The sequence below is a fragment of the Anolis carolinensis genome, chromosome 2 (genome assembly GCF_035594765.1).
Source record: "Anolis carolinensis isolate JA03-04 chromosome 2, rAnoCar3.1.pri, whole genome shotgun sequence".
NCBI lineage: Eukaryota > Metazoa > Chordata > Lepidosauria > Squamata > Dactyloidae > Anolis > Anolis carolinensis.
Genome location: NC_085842.1, coordinates 212,286,445 through 212,306,708, shown reverse-complemented (window position 1 = coordinate 212,306,708; position 20,264 = coordinate 212,286,445). Strand labels below are relative to the sequence as shown.

Below are 20,264 nucleotides of genomic sequence, written 5' to 3'. Positions count from 1 at the left end.
GTAAGATACATGTGGCTGAGTCATTGGTGTGTTTCCAGACAACAAAGTGCCAAGAGATCTGTCTCAGGCCGCATCTACGCTGCCAAATAATGCAGCTTGAACTGCATTATAATGGGCTGTGTAGACCAGTGATTCCCAACGCTTATTACTACCTTGTAATGAGAGCGACTGGTCTCGTGAAAACCTTTTATAGTGCCTTATAGTACCAAGATAAGGGTGATGTCGGGAGGGGAGAGGCTGACTACCCACGAAAGCCACAACAACAAGCCTCCTGACTGCTGCTTCTCCTCCTCCTCCCTCCCCCTGAGCGGAGCCGTTCCATGTGGCGCCTGGAAGGGGCGGGTGCCTTGGTGTCTTCCTTTTTAGGTCTGTTCCTGAGGTTATTTGAGGTGCTGATTCAGAAAATTGCATTGGAAAGACCACATCAGCTCTAGATTATTAAATATGGTTTTCTGTGGGCTAGCAGATGGCGACTACTGGGTGGCATATGTCTGTATTAGAAACTATGGCTGATGTGGTCTCTCCAATGCAATTTTCTGAATCAGCACCCAAATAACCAAACAGAATCTAAAGTTGACCAAAAACTGATTCATAACCCTTTTGGTACTAATTTTGGAAAGTGGTCCCTGGTCAAACTGGCCCCTGGTCAATGTAGCCCCTATCCCAAGTAGTCCCTATTCAGAATGGTCTCTGGTCAAAAGAAGGTTGGGAACCACTGGTGTAGATTCATATAGTGCAGACTGAACTGGATTATATGAGTCTACACTGCTATATAATCCAATTAATCCAGTTAATCTGCATTATGAAACTGCATTATATGGCAGTGTAGATAGGACCTCAGACTACAAATACCAGAATCCCACAGGATGTAACCGCATTATATTTCAGTGTAGACGGGACCTCAGACTACAAATACCAGAACCGCATTATATTTCAGTGTAGATGGGACCTCAGACTACAAATACCAGAATCCCACGGGATGTAACCATGACCGTTAATGTAAAATCATAGTGATATAAATATGCAATATGAAAGGCCTTCTACTCACACCCCTAAATAGAACTCAATTTGGTTTGTTCAGACAAATGTTCTTCTGTTTGAAAAGTGAAACAGCTGGAATGTTTAATAGCATCCTCTAACATTCACATATAAGATTAAGCTAACTTTTGGAGAGGTTTCAAGGACAGCAGCTGCTTTAAGTTTTTGTGCTTTTTACAAGCTTCTTTTGCATACTTTTTTCAAAGGAAAATGACAAACTAGCTATTATTTGAGAAATCTGTATTTTTTTCAAACCTCATGTGAAAAGAAGGATGCATTTGTTTTTACTGTGAAACTGAAAATGTAGGTTTTACTTGCAAGGACACATTGGCTTGATATACTATACAAATTTTTATTTTTCAAAAATAACAATCAACAATAATACAACAAATTCTAGAAGAAAATAGGCCATAAAGAATTTAAAAAGTTTTCATATTCTTCTGCCCATGATAGTTTGTATAGAAACAAAGAAAGAACAGCACTTTGAACTGATTATTCTCAAGATTTGGGGTGAGAGGGGAAAGGAAAAAGTGATGGTCAGTCCAGTAAATTCAGAAAAGTTATTGCAACTTAAGGTTAATGTAGTCTTCAGCTTCCCAATATCCCAATCTGTGGTGGTATCCAGAGTCGGAATTCATTCCATCTGCTTACACAAAATCAGTCTGAAGAAGAGTGGGGAAAAGGTAGAGTAAGAAAATAAGTAAAGGACATAAGAAGTATCTCTTTTAGTTCTTATTCAGAGGAAGAGTATCTGTACACTTTCCAAACACTCCCCAACCCAGAACATGTGACTGTGTTGCCGCAGGCATTCATAAAAAAGTAACTTTACCAAGCTCTGCAAATTGCAGACTTTCAGGATTTGCTTTTGTGTGCATTTTAAACTATAACCCTGATCTAGGTCATGTACAAAAGAGTGACATAAGTCAGCAGATGTGCTTTCAGAAGTAAGGAATAACAGTGACCAGGAGTACATACCTAGCTACCATTTTCTATTTGGGACAATAATTGAGATCCCAGCTTTGTTGTGGCCAAATCCACTCCCAGTTCTACTCTGCCTCCAAAACTTTCTTCCATTTTACAGTCTCAGCAATCTACTTTTTTTTGGCCGGGGGGGGGGGGGTCATCTTGTTGTCAGTTTCTTTGAACCATTGGAAGTTGGAAATTCTTGCTAATCTCCTGCCCACTCTTGCTCTAGCTCCCTAGATTAATAAATAGACCACCTACCTCCCTCCCTTTTGTATTCTACCTGTCTTGTGATGTTGGATCCAAGATGGCTTACAAGTAAGCCAAAACAAGAGAGACCTCAGAGTCAATTTATTAAAAAAGTTAAGCATAAGTAAATAAGGTAAAGGTTTCCCCCTGACATTAAGTCTAGTCGTGTCTGACTCTGGTGATGGTGCTAATCTCCATTTCTAAGCCAAATAGCTGTCGTTGTACATAGACACCTCCAAGGTCATGTGGCTGCCATGACTGCACGGAGCACCATTACTTTCCCGCCAAAGCAGTACCTATCGATCTACTCATATTTAAATGTTTTCAAACTGCTAGGTTGGCAGAAGCTGGGGTTAACAGTGGGATTCGAACTGCCGGATTTGAACCACCGACCTTTCAGTGAGCAAGTTCAGCAGCTCAGCAGTTTAACCCGCTGCGCCATTGGGGGCTCCACAGCATAAGTAAACAATCTATCATATTAGAACAAAATAGGACTTCCTTGCCTGCTGTGCGGTCACAGCTCTTTGCATACACCCTCAATCTGCCATCAAACTGACATATTTTATTCAAAGTGAGGGCTAGTGCAGGCATGGTTAACTGTTACCCCTTGTGTCTGGCTAGACTTCAATTCCCATCACTGTTATCAGTATCATCAAGTCAGGCATCATGGGAGGAGCAGTCCAACAAGTTCTGGGAAGGCCACAAGCTGCCTCTGACTCTAGTGGATTCTTTAGCAAATCCTTTTGGGATCCTCCTTCTGAGCTGTAAAACTGGTGGTGATAATTAATGAAATGCACACCAGCCTTAAAAATGCACATTATGCATATTCACACACTGAGAGAGAGAGAGAGAGAGAGAGAGAGAGAGAGAGATCTCATTCAGGCATGCAATCGCATCAAATATATGGCTTAGGTCCAGGTTATTTGTAGGACTGTATAGGTCTCTAAAGTTATTTGTAGGATAGTATTCCCATAAAAACTAAATGGATCAGTAAAACCAGAGATATGTCAGTATACCATCGGAAGATGGAACTTCCAACCAACAGAGAGTTCTGACGTGGGCTGGTCCATGAAGTCACAAAGAGTCGGAAATGACTGAATGAATAAACAACAAAATCTCTCTCTATGAACCTGTCAGATATCTACTATCATCTGGAGAAGGTATTTTCTCTGACTCATCTCTGCTGGCCTTCTCCAAAGAGCTAAAGACATTTCTTTCCACCAGGCACTTAGGGAAGTATGAGGGGTGCACTGCTGGAAAGGTTGTGGATGTGATATTATTGGGGGGGGGGGGGATTGTGAGTTTTAAATGCAATTTTAATTGTATTTATTACTAGTTGTACCTGGCCATGCGTTGCTGTGGCCCAGTCTGGTTCGATGAAAAAAAAACTTAGGAAAGTGTACTTTCTCCCACCCTGCACCTTCCACAGATATATAAAGAGAAATCGCCCACAGGATGGTAAAACATGTGGGTGTCCACTGGGGAACATCCTTGCTGATGGCCAGTTCTCTCACACCAGAAGCGGCAAGGCTATTCAGTGCTGATCAAGTTGGCCAGTTGCAACATTTCTTGCAGTACATGAAGAACACCACTCAGAAAACAGTGGAATACCAGACATGAAACAATCAAGGCCAGCTAACACCTCCCAACAAAGGATTCCCCCAGGCAGAAACTAGCCAGGGTTTGAAGCAGCAAGGCTATTCAATGCTAATCAAGTTGGCCAATTGAAATATTCACACTTGCCTTTGGTAGAAAAGAGTTCTTTCTCCCACACTGGACCTTCCACAGATATATAAAGAGAAGCTTCTCACAGGATGGTGTCCCTTGGGTAACCTTGCGGCTTGCAGTTTCTGAAGTCGCTTTTCACACCCTTTCCATGGCTAAAGTTCAGAACCTCAGCCATGCGTAACTCCTTGTGAGTGGTGAGGAGGTGGGCCTAGCCTTCCCTTGCAACCCTGCCCACCCAGGTTGCTAAAGGTTGGAGACTGTTTGGTCGTTGCTTGCATAGTTGCTAAGAGGAGGAGCCATCTGTTACAATGGTTGCTAAGGGAGGAGGGGAGTGCTTGGCCGTTGCTAAGGGGAGGAGTCATCTGTTAGGACAGTAGCTAAGGGAGAAGAAGACTGATTGGCTATTGCTTAGGGGTATGATTTTACCTTTCTCGGGTGTGTCAGGTTTGTGAGAGTAGGCTTAAAACACACAGCAGTTTGAATGCTATGTTGTGTCCAAATCTCATAGCATTCTGTGGAGTAGTTTGGGAGATATGAGGTCCCTCACTGACGGACATTACATTTATATTTATATTGATATTTCAACTGTATTTTTGTGTCCACACAAATGTGTGGTTGCTTTTTAATTTTTGTATCTTATTTTAACTTTTTTTTATTAGGTGAGCTTATTTGTTAGCTGCTTTGAGTCCCTATGAGATGAAAGGTGGGGCAGAAATGATGATAATGATGATGAGAATGCAAACAGAGTTTTCCAGTAAATCTGATGAGTTGTTGAAGTAGTACCTGGGCAGTACTACTTTGAAATTAAACAGGCAGATGAACTCCAGTGTTCACTGCAACTTTCTTTAAGGTACTTCCCAAAATTGCCCTTCTTGGCTTGGATCATTTCTATGCCCCTCCTCATGCACACAAACATTCACATACTTCAGATGTGCATGTACAAAGCTTTCCTCTTCCACAGAGAGAACCCCCCTCACCTTCACAACGTGGCACGTTTAGACAGGGAGTTCTCTCTTCCACCTTAAACTTCTGCCCATCCAGGGGGGTGCACTTGGGTATTGGTTTCCCCCAAAAGTTCACGTCTTGCATCTGTCCATTCTGGCCTTCCACTTGTTCCCTGTAATCCAGAGGGGAAAAGGTCAGAAAAAGTATCTCGCTGACTTGGGTGTTACACTCTCCATTTCCTTTTTCTCCAGTTTGGCAACCAACCATCATCAACATGGCAAATCTAGTTGGAGAACACCAGACTCTTCTTTGGGAAAAATGGGAAAAAACTTTTTCCCCAATTTTTCCATTTTTTCCTAGGCCTTCTCATCTTTAGTGGTGACTGCTTTAATTTTGAAGGGTAGATGCCCCTTTATGACAAAAACTAGACAGAAAGAAGAATCAGTCTCTTCCATTGCTTGAGTCTCAGAGTACATTTATACCAAAGAATTAATGCAGTTGTCACCTCTTCAACTGCCATTGCTCAGCTGTGGAATCACTGAAGTACTAGATCTTTCTACCAAAGAGTGCAGGTGCCTTCAAATCCTCAAAACTACTATGTCTAGGTATAGTATTGTACCATGGTTGGTGTTCTAGAGTAAAAGTTCACCTAAAATAAACAATTTATGAGCTCCTTGGGCTTCAAGGGCTCTTAGGGTTGAAAAAATGGATTGGGAGCATTACACTATGTAACAAAATTTGAATTTTTTTCTGTTCCTGCTTTGAAAGTGTTATTTTCTGTTTAATTGTGTGATCAAATTAAACTCATATGATGCAGTCTGAACTTAACTGCACTGAACTGCATTATGTGGGTCTACACTGACCATATAATGCAATTCAAACTGTGTCATATAGGTTTGACCAAAATGGTGAGAAAAGGGGAAGTGTTATTTACAGAAGTTAACTAACTTCCTGCTTGAAGAAAGCAGAGATTTGTAAATATAGCAAATACCTTTTTAATAACGTGAGAGTGCACTTCAACTGGGCCTCTATGATATTTAAAGCATAGTTATACGCTCTAATTCCATTTGGTAGCTGGTGGAGAGAGGTGAGCAAGTAGCAATACAGCAGGAACAGGATTTGAGCCCCTTTGATGAAATCAATCCTTATACCTCTCCCGCTCCTCCTGCCTCACCCTTTCCTTCACTTCAGACTCACGGATAGTTTTCATAGGTGGGCTTGCACTCCTTCACACGGGTTCTCACAGGGTTTGGCCCACATGCAGGTTCACAGAGGCCCCAGGGACTCCAGTCTGCCCAGGTTCCTTTCACTGAAAGAAAAAGCCATTAGAGTCGAACCAATCATCTTCATACTCTGCATCTATAGTGTAAATTTAATGCAGTTTGACACCACTTTAACCCCCACGGCTCAGGTTATAGAATTGTAGAAGCTGTAGTTTGTTGAGGCACCAGCAGTCTTTGAACAAAAAAAAATGCTGAAGACTTTATAAGACTCCAAATACTATGATTCCATAGCATTGAGCCATATCAAACCACTAATTATACACTGTAAATGCACCCCTAGATTCCTCACCTATGCCTTGTGATGCAATGGTTAGAGTTAAATTTGGGAGACTGTCAGAATTTCACCACTAGTACAATCATGCGTGATGAGGATTAGGACTGGGAAATCCTGAATTCAAATTCCTATTCAGACCATTGTAGCGTCAGTACATGCTAGGGTGGTGGTTCTCAACCTATGGGTCCCAGATGGTTTGGCCTTCAACTTCCAGAAATCCTAACAGCTGGTAAACTGGCTGGGATATCTGAGAGTTATAGGTCAAAACACCTGGGGACCCACAGGTTGAGAACCATTGTGCTAGGAAAACCCTAAGAATTTCATGGGATCACCATAAGTTGGCAGATGGCTTGAAGCTACACACAGACCTCTGACCACCAAAATGGAAATCATAAGAAACATGTAGACTGGGTGCATTTTGGAAGTCTTCCAGTGATCTCTAGGAGTTTCAAAATGTGTTTACTTAAGCAATGCTTGCCTGACTTGGGTGTTTCACTCCATATGTATATACAGTTAGTTTTAAATACATGCTTTCTGAAATATGTTGAACTACTCTGCTGTTGAACTGGTGTAGGAATCTGTCTCTGTACTTTCCATGTTATTTGTGCCTTTGGTATTACATTCTCTGTTAAAGAAGTGATGTCCAGAGCACACCTACTCCAGCAATAGGAATACCTGGCTACCGTTCATTTTCCGGACCAAATTCAAAGTTCAGGTGATTACCTACAAAGCCCTGAACGGTTTGGGACACACCTACCTTTTTGATCGTCTCTCCCCCTATGAACCTACACCATTCCTTCGTTCGTCGGGGAAGGCCCTCCTCTCGCTTCCGCTGCCGTCACAAGCGCGGTTGGTGGGGCCTTCTTTATAGTGGCCCCCGGCTCTGGAACTCGCTCCCTGGGGAGATCAGGCAAGCCCCCACCCTGATGGCATTTCAGAAGAGTCTGAAAACCTGGCTTTTCACCCAGGCCTTTGGTTAAGATCGCCCATCCTCATCATAATCATAACTATATTCCTCGACCTTTCCTGCATTGGTCACACTTCTCCTGGTTACTTGACATTAGCTCAGGGCTCCTCTCATCCCAAATTGACCTCAAACGAATCTGTAGCACTTTATCTATGTTTTGAGTTTACAACCTATAATGTGCACTTTGCTAATCTACTATTACAACCTCACTGTTTTTAAATTCTATGTTTTTAATAAGTGTGTTTTTATTCTATTTGGTTAATGTGCAAATATTACAATTGGTGCATGCTATTGTTTATTGATGTATTGTATATTGTTATTGTTTTATATCTGATATTTCTGTGAGCCGCCCCGAGTCCCCTCCGGGGGAGATGGTGGCAAGATACAAATAAACTTATTATTATTATTATTATTATTATTATTATTATTATTATTATTATTATTACCTGTATACCTATCTGTTCATCACGTTCCCCTCTCTTTTTAAAGAGGGCATCTTTGCTAGGAGTTGCTAATGCTCACGTACTTAGACATCAATCAGTAAGCACCTTTATTCTAAGATGGCATTTCTAACATTCTTGAGCATGGCAGCTACCAGCATATACACACACCAAAATCACCAGCTCCCAGGACTCACTGGAGCAAAGGTGGATGTCATAGCAGGATCTCATTTCAATCCGATCTTTTCCTTCACAGCGTTTGCCATCATGTGCCCTCCCGGAGCACATTCGGGTCCGTGACTGGGTTCCATCGATGTCTTCACAATTGATCCTGAAATTTGCACCAAGCCGTTCACATTTGGACCATTGGCTCCACTCTGTCCATTGCCCATCCACTGTGTAGAGTGATTTAAAAAAAATTTAAAAGTTAGTCAAAATAGAGGGAAAGAAACAGACAGAGCCTTGTCTTCCTGTGTAAAGAATGCAATTTAGCCCGGTCTTATTAAACCATCAACCCTAATCTCAATGGAACCAATCAATCCTGAAAACCAAATCCTGTGAAGAATGGCATAGCGAATCTAGTATATTTAGGCTGGAAAAGACATTGGTCCCTTCTACACTGCCATATAAAATCCAGATTATCTGCTTAAAACTGTATTATATGATAGTGTAAATTCAAATAATCTAGTTCAAAGCAGATAATGTGGATTATATGGCAGTGTAGAAGGGGCCTGAGGGGACACCTACACTAACCAGTGTTTCTCACCGTGGTGTGGGGGACATGGAAAGAGCCTCCCCGAAGATTGAGTGAATTCAGTCGGGCGTCCCCTGGGCAATGTTTCTTGTAAGCGGCCGATCTTTCCACCCCAAAAGCATTGGATGAATGGATGAATACCAAAGGTCTTTATCAAGACCATTGCTAACGATTATGTCTATTAATATAGAAGGTTTGTCACTTGCTAAGGAAGAACTATTAGCCAAAATGTCTGAGGACATCTCGTGTGACATCCTATGTATACAGGAAATACACAGAGACATTACAATGAGAAGACCAAAAATTCTTGGAATGCAGCTGGCAGTGGAACGACCTCACAGACAATATGGCAGTGCCATTTTTGTACGATCTGGTGTAGCAATCTCTGCAACTTCCCTCACAGAAGTGAACAACATTGAAATCTTATCTGTGGAACTTGATAGTTGCACCGTATCATCACTCTATAAACCACCTGGGGCTGATTTCTATTTTACACCCCCAACCAGTTGCCACAATCATGAAGCCCATTTTGTTGTGGGAGATTTCAATAGCCACAGCTGTGTCTGGGGCTATGACGAAGATGATAGAAATGGCGAAGCAGTTCTAACGTGGGCCGACAATAGTAGAATGAGCCTCCTTCATGACAGTAAATTACCACCATCATTTAATAGTGGCCAATGGAAGCGTGGTTATAACCCTGATCTGATTTTTGTAAAGGAAAGCATAAGCCACCAATGCACCAAAAGGGTATTAAACCCAATACCTAACACACAACACAGACCAATATGCTGCGTAGCATATGCAGCTGTAAGACCGAAAAGTATCCCATTCCGCAGAAGATATAACTTCAATAAAGCTAACTGGACAAAGTTTACAGAGACCTTGGAAGCTGCTATTTCTGATATAGAACCTTCTATAGAAAATTATGACCTGTTCGTAGAAGCTGTGAAAAGATCCTCAAGGCTCTCAATCCCTAGAGTCTGTCGCACAAGCTACCTACCAGGCCTAAATGAAGAATCACTAAATCAGCTACAAGAATATCTCAGATTATTTCAAGAAAACCCATACAGTGATGGGACTATAGCAGCAGGCCAAAAACTATCTACAGCCTTAGCTAATGCTAAGAAAGACCGTTGGATAGAGCTGCTTGAGAACCTGGACATGTCCAAGAGTAGCCGAAAAGCCTGGCAATTGCTGAGACGCCTGGATAGTGACCCTCTGGTCAACCCTGGACACGCGAACGTGACACCAGATCAGATAGCTCACCAGGTAATTCAGAATGGGAAAACCAACTGCAGCAGAATAAAGATAAAAATCAACAGGGTGCCAGAACTTGAAACCCACCAGTTGTCTTCTCCTCTAAACCTGAAAGAACTCAGAGAAGCCATCAAGCGATGTAAGACTGGTAAAGCACCTGGCCTAGATGACCTGATGATGGAGCAAATCAAGCACTTGGGGGCCAAAGCTGAAAACTGGCTTTTGAAATTCTACAATCAATGCCTGGCACACAAACAGATTCCCAGAGCATGGAGGAAAACTAAGATAATTGCCATCTCGCAGAAGCAGAGGAAGCAGGAGGACATTTTTGCTCCCTGGCTTCAGGTAGGATTTGGCTAAGATTTGGCTAAGATTTTAAACTGAGTTTGGGCTTGGCTCCTGTGGTCAAAGTCTAACTGTTGTGTGACTGTTGTGTTGAAAGAGAGCCAGGTACTTAAGTTGATTGACAGCAGGCATTGTCCCCTGTTAATTGAGTTTCTGGGAAAGCTTTATTTGCCAGTGTGAGTTTCTGCCAGAGCCTGATCCCAGAAGGGCAGTTGGTTCTCGCAGAAGCAGAGGAAGCAGGAGGACATTTTTGCTCCCTGGCTTCAGGTAGGATTTGGCTAAGATTTGGCTAAGATTTTAAACTGAGTTTGGGCTTGGCTCCTGTGGTCAAAGTCTAACTGTTGTGTGACTGTTGTGTTGAAAGAGAGCCAGGTACTTAAGTTGATTGACAGCAGGCATTGTCCCCTGTTAATTGAGTTTCTGGGAAAGCTTTATTTGCCAGTGTGAGTTTCTGCCAGAGCCTGATCCCAGAAGGGCAGTTGGTTCTCGCAGAAGCAGAGGAAGCAGGAGGACATTTTTGCTCCCTGGCTTCAGGTAGGATTTGGCTAAGATTTGGCTAAGATTTTAAACTGAGTTTGGGCTTGGCTCCTGTGGTCAAAGTCTAACTGTTGTGTGACTGTTGTGTTGAAAGAGAGCCAGGTACTTAAGTTGATTGACAGCAGGCATTGTCCCCTGTTAATTGAGTTTCTGGGAAAGCTTTATTTGCCAGTGTGAGTTTCTGCCAGAGCCTGATCCCAGAAGGGCAGTTGGTTCTCGCAGAAGCAGAGGAAGCAGGAGGACATTTTTGCTCCCTGGCTTCAGGTAGGATTTGGCTAAGATTTGGCTAAGATTTTAAACTGAGTTTGGGCTATCCTTTGCAGTACATACAGGAAACAAAGCAACATAAACAAATACACAAAGACGTGGTTTGTTGCAGTCTGCACATAAAGTGCGTGCATATTACTTAACTGTACAAAGATCCCACTTGGCCACCTCGCTCACCAAGAGATGCAACAAAAGCAAAACATTCCCATCACATGCACCAGCTGTGGCATGTTCCGCTTTTTCACACAAAAACTAGACAACTACATCTGCTCCAAATGCAAACAGATGACTCTGATGGAGCAGAGGATCCAACAGCTCGAGCACCGTATTAAGACCCTTAAGGACATTCAGGCACTCGAGCTCTTCTTGGACACTGCACAACACGCTGCTGTAGATCAGCAGCCTGCATCACACCAACACCACCAAGACCATGATCAGGAACCTTATGGGGAGATCAACTCAAAGGTAGACAACCCTCAGGCTTGGAAGGAGGTCACCCATAGAAGGAGACGCAGGACCAGGCAGCCTCCACAGAACTCCTCTGCTCAGCTGCATTTACACAACAGATTTGAAATTCTTACATCATTAACATACAATCAGGAAACACATCTTGTGGAGGACCACAGTTTCTTAGATACCACTCAGTGGACCATCCTGGATCAATGCGCAGGGGATAGCCCTGACAGGGACAGTGCATCACCACAGTCACACTTATGTAATCATGCAAATGCTCCATCCCCAATCGTAGACCAGGAGCAACAGGAACATCCTTGGGAGAGTAATGGGCTCTCGGATGTATCTCAATGGATTGTCATTGATGAATGCACTGGGGATGTTGAGGAGGAGGACAACACTTTACACCTACATGATTCACTTCAACAGGAACACTCTTCAGGGGACATACACACTGTCTTGCACAAAAGGGACCCTGTCAATCCTCAAAGGAAACAGGTCTTGGTAGTAGGTGACTCCCTCCTTAGAGGAACGGAAGCCATCATTTCCAGACCGGATGGGATGGCTCGAGAAACATGCTGCCTCCCGGGGGCAAAAATACACCATATCACTCAGAGGCTCAACAGGCTCCTAAAGCCCCATCACCCTCCCCACCTTATGTTGATTCATGTAGGTACCAATGACACCGCTAGGCATACTTTTCAAAAGATCACAAATGATTTTCGAGCTCTGGGAACAAAGCTAAAACTGTATAATGTACATGTGATCTTTTCATCCCTCCTCCCCGTTGTAGGACATGGCTCTACAAGGGCCGGAAAAATAGTACAGGTCAATAACTGGCTCAGAAAATGGTGTCAAGAGGAGCATTTTGGCTTCCTTGACCATGGTCTACTCTTCCAAGAGGATGGACTACTGGCAAGCGATGGGGTGCATCTCACACAAGTAGGAAAACATCTTTTTGCACACAGACTCACAAACCTCATCAGGCGCACTTTAAACTAAATCCACTGGGGGAGGGGAATAGCAGCCTGGCGAACACTATATTACCCACGACCACAGGGAACCGCCGTAAGGCTAAACGGAGGGCTGCACAAACACAGCAAGGACCAAGTACAGAGAGCACAATAATCCCAAATAAACAGTTCGAGGGGAGGTCACAGGGGCTTACATGTCTTTACACTAATGCTCAGAGCATGGGAAATAAGCAAGACGAACTCCAACTCCTAGCACAGCACCACACATACGATGTCATAGGCATCACTGAAACCTGGTGGGATGACTCCCATCACTGGAATTTAACCATTGAGGGCTATAACCTCTTTCACAGAAATAGAACAAAGGGGAGAGGAGGGGGAGTAGCTTTATATGTCAAAAACAGTTACGTTGCAGAAGAAATGCAAGACTGTAATCCGGGAAACCAGCTTGAAAGCATCTGGATAAGAATCAAGGGAACCGGGACTCAAAAAGATCTTGTCGTGGGTGTCTACTACAGACCTCCGAGTCAGGATGAAGGACTTGATGAAGCCTTCTGTCAACAGCTGACCAAACAGGCACAAAGAAGAGATATAGTAGTCATGGGCGATTTCAATTATCCCGATATCTGCTGGAAAACAAACTCAGCCAAGAGTACAAAGTCCAACAAATTCCTCACTTGCCTTGCAGATAATTTTATGGTCCAGAAGGTAGAAGAGGCAACAAGGGGATCAGCAACTCTTGATCTAATCTTAACAAATGTGGAAGACCTGATCAATACAGTTGAAGTGGTTGGATCCTTAGGGGCAAGTGACCATGTGCTCCTGCAGTTTGCAATACAAAGGAATGCTGAAACTAAGACAAGTCAAACACGCATTCTGGACTTTAAGAGAGCTGACTTCCAAAAAATGAAGGAATTACTGAGCGGCATTCCATGGACGCCGATATTAAAAAACAAGGGAGTTAAGGATGGATGGGAGTTTTTCAAAAGTGAAATACTCAAGGCGCAAATGCAAACAGTGCCAACAAAGAAGAAAAATAAGACAAGTGCAAAGAAGCCAGAATGGATGTCCAAAGAACTTCTAACTGAGCTAAAGCTCAAAAGTGACATGCACAAGAAGTGGAAAAGGGGAGAAATCACCAAAGAAGAATTCAAACGTATAGCCAACTCCTGTAGGGAAAAGGTTCGCAAGGCTAAAGCGCAAAATGAGCTCAGGCTTGCCAGGGACATAAAAAACAACAAAAAAGGTTTTTTTGCTTATGTTGGTAGAAAAAGGAAGAAAAAGGAGGCGATAGGGCCACTGCAAGGAGTAGATGGGGTGATGGTGACAGGGGATAGGGAAAAGGCAGAACTGCTTAATGCCTTCTTTGCCTCGGTCTCCTCACAAAAAGAAAGCCATCTTCATCCTCAGCAACATGGAATGGACGAAGGATTGGGGGAAATCCAACCCCAAATAGGGAAACAAGTTGTCCAGGAACACCTGGCCACTCTAAACGAATTCAAGTCCCCAGGGCCAGATCAGTTACATCCAAGAGTATTGAAGGAACTAGCGGAAGTTATTTCAGAACCACTGGCAATCATCTTCGAGAGTTCTTGGAGAACAGGAGAAGTCCCAGCAGATTGGAGGAGGGCGAATGTGGTCCCTATCTTCAAGAAGGGAAAAAAGAACGACCCAAACAATTACCGTCCGGTCAGCCTCACATCAATACCAGGCAAGATTCTGGAAAAGATCATTAAGGAAGTGGTCTGCAAACACTTAGAAACAAATGCGGTCATTGCTAATAGTCAACACGGATTTACCAAAAACAAGTCATGCCAGACTAATCTGATCTCTTTTTTCGATAGAGTTACGAGTTGGGTCGATACAGGGAATGCCGTGGATGTAGCATATCTAGATTTCAGTAAGGCCTTCGACAAAGTCCCCCACGACCTTCTGGCAAACAAACTAGTAAAATGTGGGCTAGACAAAACTACGGTTAGGTGGATCTGTAATTGGCTAAGCGAACGAACCCAAAGGGTGCTCACCAATGCGTCGTCTTCATCATGGAAAGAAGTGACAAGTGGAGTGCCGCAGGGCTCCGTCCTGGGCCCGGTTCTGTTCAACATCTTTATTAACGACTTAGACGAAGGGTTAGAAGGCACGATCATCAAGTTTGCAGATGACACCAAACTCGGAGGGATAGCTAACACTCCAGAAGACAGGAGCAGAATTCAAAATGATCTTGACAGACAAGAGAGATGGGCCGAAACTAACAAAATGAAGTTCAACAGGGACAAATGCAAGATACTTCACTTCGGCAGAAAAAATGGAAATCAAAGATACAGAATGGGGGACGCCTGGCTTGACAGCAGTGTGTGCGAAAAAGATCTTGGAGTCCTCGTGGACAACAAGTTAAACATGAGCCTACAATGTGATGCGGCAGCTAAAAAAGCCAATGGGATTTTGGCCTGCATCAATAGGGGAATAACGTCTAGATCCAGGGAAGTCATGCTCCCCCTCTATTCTGCCTTGGTCAGACCACACCTGGAATACTGTGTCCAGTTTTGGGCACCGCAGATGAAGGGAGATGCTGACAAGCTGGAAAGCGTCCAGAGGAGGGCAACTAAAATGATTAAGGGTCTGGAGAACAAGCCCTATGAGGAGAGGCTTAAAGAGCTGGGCATGTTTAGCCTGCAGAAGAGAAGGCTGAGAGGAGACATGATAGCCATGTACAAATATGTGAGGGGAAGTCATAGGGAGGAGGGAGCAAGCTTATTTTCTGCTGCCCTGCAGACTAGGACACGGAACAATGGCTTCAAACTACAGGAAAGGAGATTCCACCTGAACATCAGGAAGAACTTCCTCACTGTGAGGGCTGTTCGGCAGTGGAACTCTCTCCCCCGGGCCGTGGTGGAGGCTCCTTCTTTGGAGGCTTTTAAGCAGAGGCTGGATGGCCATCTGTCGGGGGTGCTTTGAATGCGATTTCCTGCTTCTTAGCGGGGGGTTGGACTAGATGGCCCTTGAGGTCTCTTCCAACTCTACTATTCTATGATTCTATGATTCTATGAAAACCTGGTAAAGATGCCTCCAATGCCAGGAACTATCGACCAATCTCCCTCTTATGTCATCTATATAAAGTCTATGAGAGGATGCTATTAAATCGACTAGGACCTGTTATCGAACCCAAGCTTATTGCACAACAAGCAGGTTTCAGACCAGGGAAAAACTGTACAGGTCAAATTCTTCATCTGACTGAACATATCGAGGAAGGCTATGAGAAAGGCTGCATTACGGGAACAGTTTTTGTGGACCTTACGGCAGCCTATGACACGGTGCAACATAGAAAAATGCTGCATAAAGTCTACCATATCACCCGGGACTTTGACTTTACAAAAACTGTCCAGACCCTCTTAGAAAACCGCAGCTTCTATGTGGAGTTTCAGGGCCAGAAAAGCAGATGGAGGAGGCAAAAGAATGGTTTACCCCAAGGCAGCGTTCTTGCACCAACCTTATTTAATATCTTCACGAACGATCAGCCACAACCACCACTCACAAAGAGCTTTATATATGCTGATGACCTTGGCCTTACAACACAAGCGAAAGATTTTGAAACAGTTGAAAAGCAACTCACCAATGCCTTGAAAGATCTCTCCAGCTACTACAAAGAGAACCACCTGAAGCCTAACCCTGCCAAGACGCAAGTGTGTGCTTTCCATCTACGTAACCGCGAAGCCAACAGGAAACTGAAAGTTACTTGGGAAGGCCAAGAGCTCGAACACTGTTTCCATCCTAAATACCTTGGTGTCACCTTAGACCGAACACTAACATATAGGAAACACTGCATGAACACCAAGCACAAAGTAGCTGCACGCAATAACATCCTGCGGAAACTGACTGGCAGCGCATGGGGAGCAGACCCACAAGTAGTAAGAACATCAGTCCTGGCCTTGTCTTTCTCAACTGCAGAGTACGCCTGTCCTGTTTGGCACAAGTCTGCCCATGCAAAGCAGGTGGACATAGCACTGAATGAAACATGCAGAATCATCACGGGATGCCTTAAACCTACACCTGTTGATAAACTCTACAAGTTAGCTGGCATTGCCCCTCCTGACGTGCGACGGGAAGCTGCTGCTAACGGTGAGAGAAAAAAGGTCGAACATTGTGAAAGCCACCCACTGCATGACTATCAGCCTCCTCCCACCAGACTCAAATCAAGGAAGGGCTTCATGAGAACCACCACTCCTCTTGATGTTCCTCCAGCAGCAGCAAGGGTGTCTCTGGGCAGCTAAACCTGGCAATTCTAATTGGATGGCCCCCCAAGAGGGTCTTCCTCCAGGGGCAAACCAAGAATGGGCAACTTGGAAGTCCCTGAACAGACTCAGAAGTGGAGTGGGCAGATCAAAAGACAACTTGGCAAGGTGGCACTACCTGGAGGAATCCTCCACCTTGTGTGACTGTGGAGCTGAACAAACAACTCAGCATATGTATACTTGCCCACAATGCCCTGCCTCATGTACAGAGGAGGAGTTGTTTAAAGCTACAGACAATGCGGTTGCTGTTGCCCGCTTTTGGTCCAAAACTATTTAGTTGCTTGTGGTTTCTTTTTTTTAATTTCCATTATTTGAAATGTATTTGTTGTACAATGCTTTTGACATGAAATAAATAAACCGTGGTGGTTGGGACCCCTGGGGGGGTCGTAGGAAGGATTTCAAAGGGGTCACCAAAGACCATCAGAAAACACATACTTCTGATGGTCTTAGGAACCCAAATCCCTCCAGTATTTTCTGTTGGTCATAGGGGTTCTATGTGGGAAGTTTGGCCCAATTCTATCGTTGGTGGGATTCAAGGGGTTCTTGTGTGTATTGTATGCTATATTGTTGTCATATTCTCATTGTAAGCCACCCCGAGTCCCTGCGGGGAGATGGTAGTGGGCTATAAATAAAGTTATTATTTTTTTATTGTAGGTGAACAGTTGTGAAGTAGCACGGAAAATAATTTTATGGTTGGAGGTCACCACAACATGAGGAACTGTATTAAGGGGCCGCAGCATTAGGAAGGCTGAGAACCGCTGACTTAATGTGAAGAGCCAGTGAATAAGGTCCATGCAATGCATGGAGATGATCCAGGTTAATGCTTGTCAAAGCTGCTTAATGTAGCCTTGAATCATGTTAACTAAAGTTGTTCTGAATTCTCCCACAGAATCTGGAGCTAAATATGACTTTGAGCTCATGTAAACAGTTTGGCTGATTCCATGAAGAACTGGCTAGTGCCTACAACTCTTTATGCAGCCATGTTTCCTAGACTTGGGCAACTCTAACAATCTAACAATTATACTATACTGGTTCCCAGATCCCTGCAAATAAAAATAAGGACCAGAGCCTATTAAATGGCAGCACCTTCTCTTGGGAATGGTCTCCCTGGAGAGACCCACCTGCAGCCTACATAAAGGAACACTGTTTCCTTATCTTTTTCCTTTAAAGAGCAGTTTTAGTGCTTTCTGATCTCAGCACTTTTGTCCTAGTGCTGGTTTTAATTTTGTGTATTTATATGCTAAAATGCTTTACTCTCTGCTGCCAGTTTTATTTTTGTTTTATATTATGCTTCTTCTGCCACTGTTTTATAGTACAGGATTATAATTTGGCATAGTGGGTTCAGTGCTGGACTATGATGCTGGAGACCAGGTTCAAAACCCTTCTCATCCATGAAAACCCATTGGGTGAGTCACATACTCTCAGCCCCAGAAAACTCATGATAGAGCTACCTTTAAGTCTCAATAAACAACTTGAAGGTACACAACAAAAAATATGTGGGTTTTTTTTACTAATTCTATTTTTCCAGAGAATTTTGGTTTGTAGGTGACCTAAAAGCAAAAGCCATCTTCTTGTCTGCTGAGGATGTGAATTCCTCTCATTGCAAATGTACAAAAGCACCCAACCTCCATGGAGTCATCCCACCTCACCAGGACAGGGCATTCCTGTGTTGCAGATGTGATTGCGGGTGTCTTGACCAGGGCAGTTCCTTCCTCCATACTTTGGTTCAGGGTTGTTGCACCGGCGGGCCTCCACCACTCGGCCAACCCCACAAGTCACTGAGCAGGGACTAGAAGGTTGCCAAGCACCCCAGTTGCCATCCCCTGAAGGGAAATACAACGCAAGGAAGAGAAAAAGAGAATTAATGTGAACTGTGCAAGAATACCATGCCCACTCGGAGTCTGGTGTAATTAAAGGTGATGGGATGCTCCATAAAATGCATATCATTATCAAGTGAGAAAAGGCAGTGGTGGTTTAATGGGGTGGTGAGCTTACGTGGACAGAAGGGAAGTCCCACGCAGTCCTGGTGGTCTCGATCACTTCCTGGGCACGGGTTGCCAGGTGGCATTGTGGAAGGGAAAGGATTGTTGCATAGACGCCGTCGTTGCTGCTGGGGCTTTTGGCTTGAGCCTTCATGGGTGCAGGTGGCTGGGCATGCCTCCCAATTTCCCCAGTTGCCCCAGTTTCCATGGGCTACAAGAGAAAACAAGGAGTTTACAAGGATGAAAGGGGTTAGGAATGGGGAGATGAGGAAAGGAAGGTAGGTACAACTAGAGGTTGGAAAGTAGCATTTTTAGAACTACAACTCTCACAAGCCCCTACCTTGCTGGACAATTCTGGGAGTCAAAGACCAAAAACTTTCCCAAGTTCTGGTGGGGCTCATCTCTTTTATAAGTGCTTTCATTTGCCTTTGACTCAACCATCCCTTCTCTCTGTCTGTACTCTGCTTTTAAAAAAAAATCCTAGTTGTTATTCCCTTAGTTCATCCGCTCACAATTCTTCAATGCCACCCCTCCTTCCCATAATATTTCCACCCTCTCCTCCTTCATCCAATCTTATTCCCGCTCATCCAAGCATCTTCCTAGTGCTTTCAAATAAATGTTACTGAAGGAAGCACAAGTTTACAGTTTAATATCCCCAAGTTGCCACTCTTTAGAAAGTAATGGCTACTTTGGATGTTCTGTATTCCTAGTTTTGTTTTATTCCTTGTTAGCATATTCATTTATTTCATACATTTGTATCCCATCCTTCTCACCCCGGGGGGGGGGGGGAAGGGGGGATGGGACTCAGAGCTGCTTCACAACCGTCAGTCATGAAATGCCAAAACAACAATTATAGAAACAAATTACAATTAAAACAGATAATTAAAATATCAATTATAAAACCATTTAAAAATTACAAAAGTCTAAGTCATCGGCCTGGGTGTGACCATTATTAAAAACATAAATTGTTCTTATTATTATTGCTGTATTCGCTGCTCAAATGCCTGGTCCCACAGCCATGTTTTGAATTTTCTTCTGAAAGGACAGAAGAGAGGGGGCCAATCTAATTTCACTAGGGAAGGAGTTCCACAGAAAAGGGGCCACCATGGAGAAGGCCCTGTCTCTTGCTCCCACAAATCGCACTTGTGAAGGTGGTGGGATCGAGAGTAGATCCCCCAATGATCTTAACCTCATTGGTGGATCATAGAGGGAGATACTTTCTAGCCGGGAGTAAGCTCAGCTAGAACCGTTTAGAGCTTTATAGGCCAAAACCAGGTAGCTCGGTAACAGTGGAGCTGACATAACAGGGGCGTGGAGTGCTCCCTGTACGGCGCTCTGGTGAGCAACCTGGCTACTGCAAGTTGCGCTAGTTGAAGCTTCCAAACAAACTTCAAAGGCAACCCCACGTAGATCGCATAACATAGTTTTATTTATTTTTAAGGCATACACCTTCAGGGATTTATAATAGTCTTCACTAACTAAATAACTCCCAGCTGATGGATGGAATCCTATTGAGCAG

General features: G+C 43.8%; 2 protein-coding genes across 2 annotated transcripts in view; one reads left to right on the top strand and one right to left on the bottom strand.

The window, feature by feature from the left end:
* Positions 1–1,370: 1,370 nt before the first annotated feature.
* cfp (complement factor properdin) overlaps positions 1,371–20,264 on the bottom strand; it is a 33,311-nt gene continuing 14,417 nt past the window's right edge. The window contains exons 5-10 of the mRNA XM_008103549.3: positions 18,759–18,956; positions 18,413–18,586; positions 8,085–8,282; positions 6,121–6,232; positions 4,956–5,095; positions 1,371–1,700 (exon numbers count right to left, since the gene is read on the bottom strand). Of these exons, the coding sequence (XP_008101756.1) occupies positions 1,696–1,700; positions 4,956–5,095; positions 6,121–6,232; positions 8,085–8,282; positions 18,413–18,586; positions 18,759–18,956 (827 nt within the window). The 3' untranslated portion in view covers positions 1,371–1,695. The remainder of the gene's footprint in view (positions 1,701–4,955; positions 5,096–6,120; positions 6,233–8,084; positions 8,283–18,412; positions 18,587–18,758; positions 18,957–20,264) is intronic.
* The window catches only part of LOC134296528 (uncharacterized), a 334,978-nt gene continuing 323,302 nt past the window's right edge, over positions 8,589–20,264 (top strand). Inside the window, exon 1 of the mRNA XM_062971686.1 lies at positions 8,589–10,992. Coding sequence (XP_062827756.1) covers positions 8,771–10,258 — 1,488 coding nt within the window. The 5' untranslated portion in view covers positions 8,589–8,770 and the 3' untranslated portion in view covers positions 10,259–10,992. The remainder of the gene's footprint in view (positions 10,993–20,264) is intronic.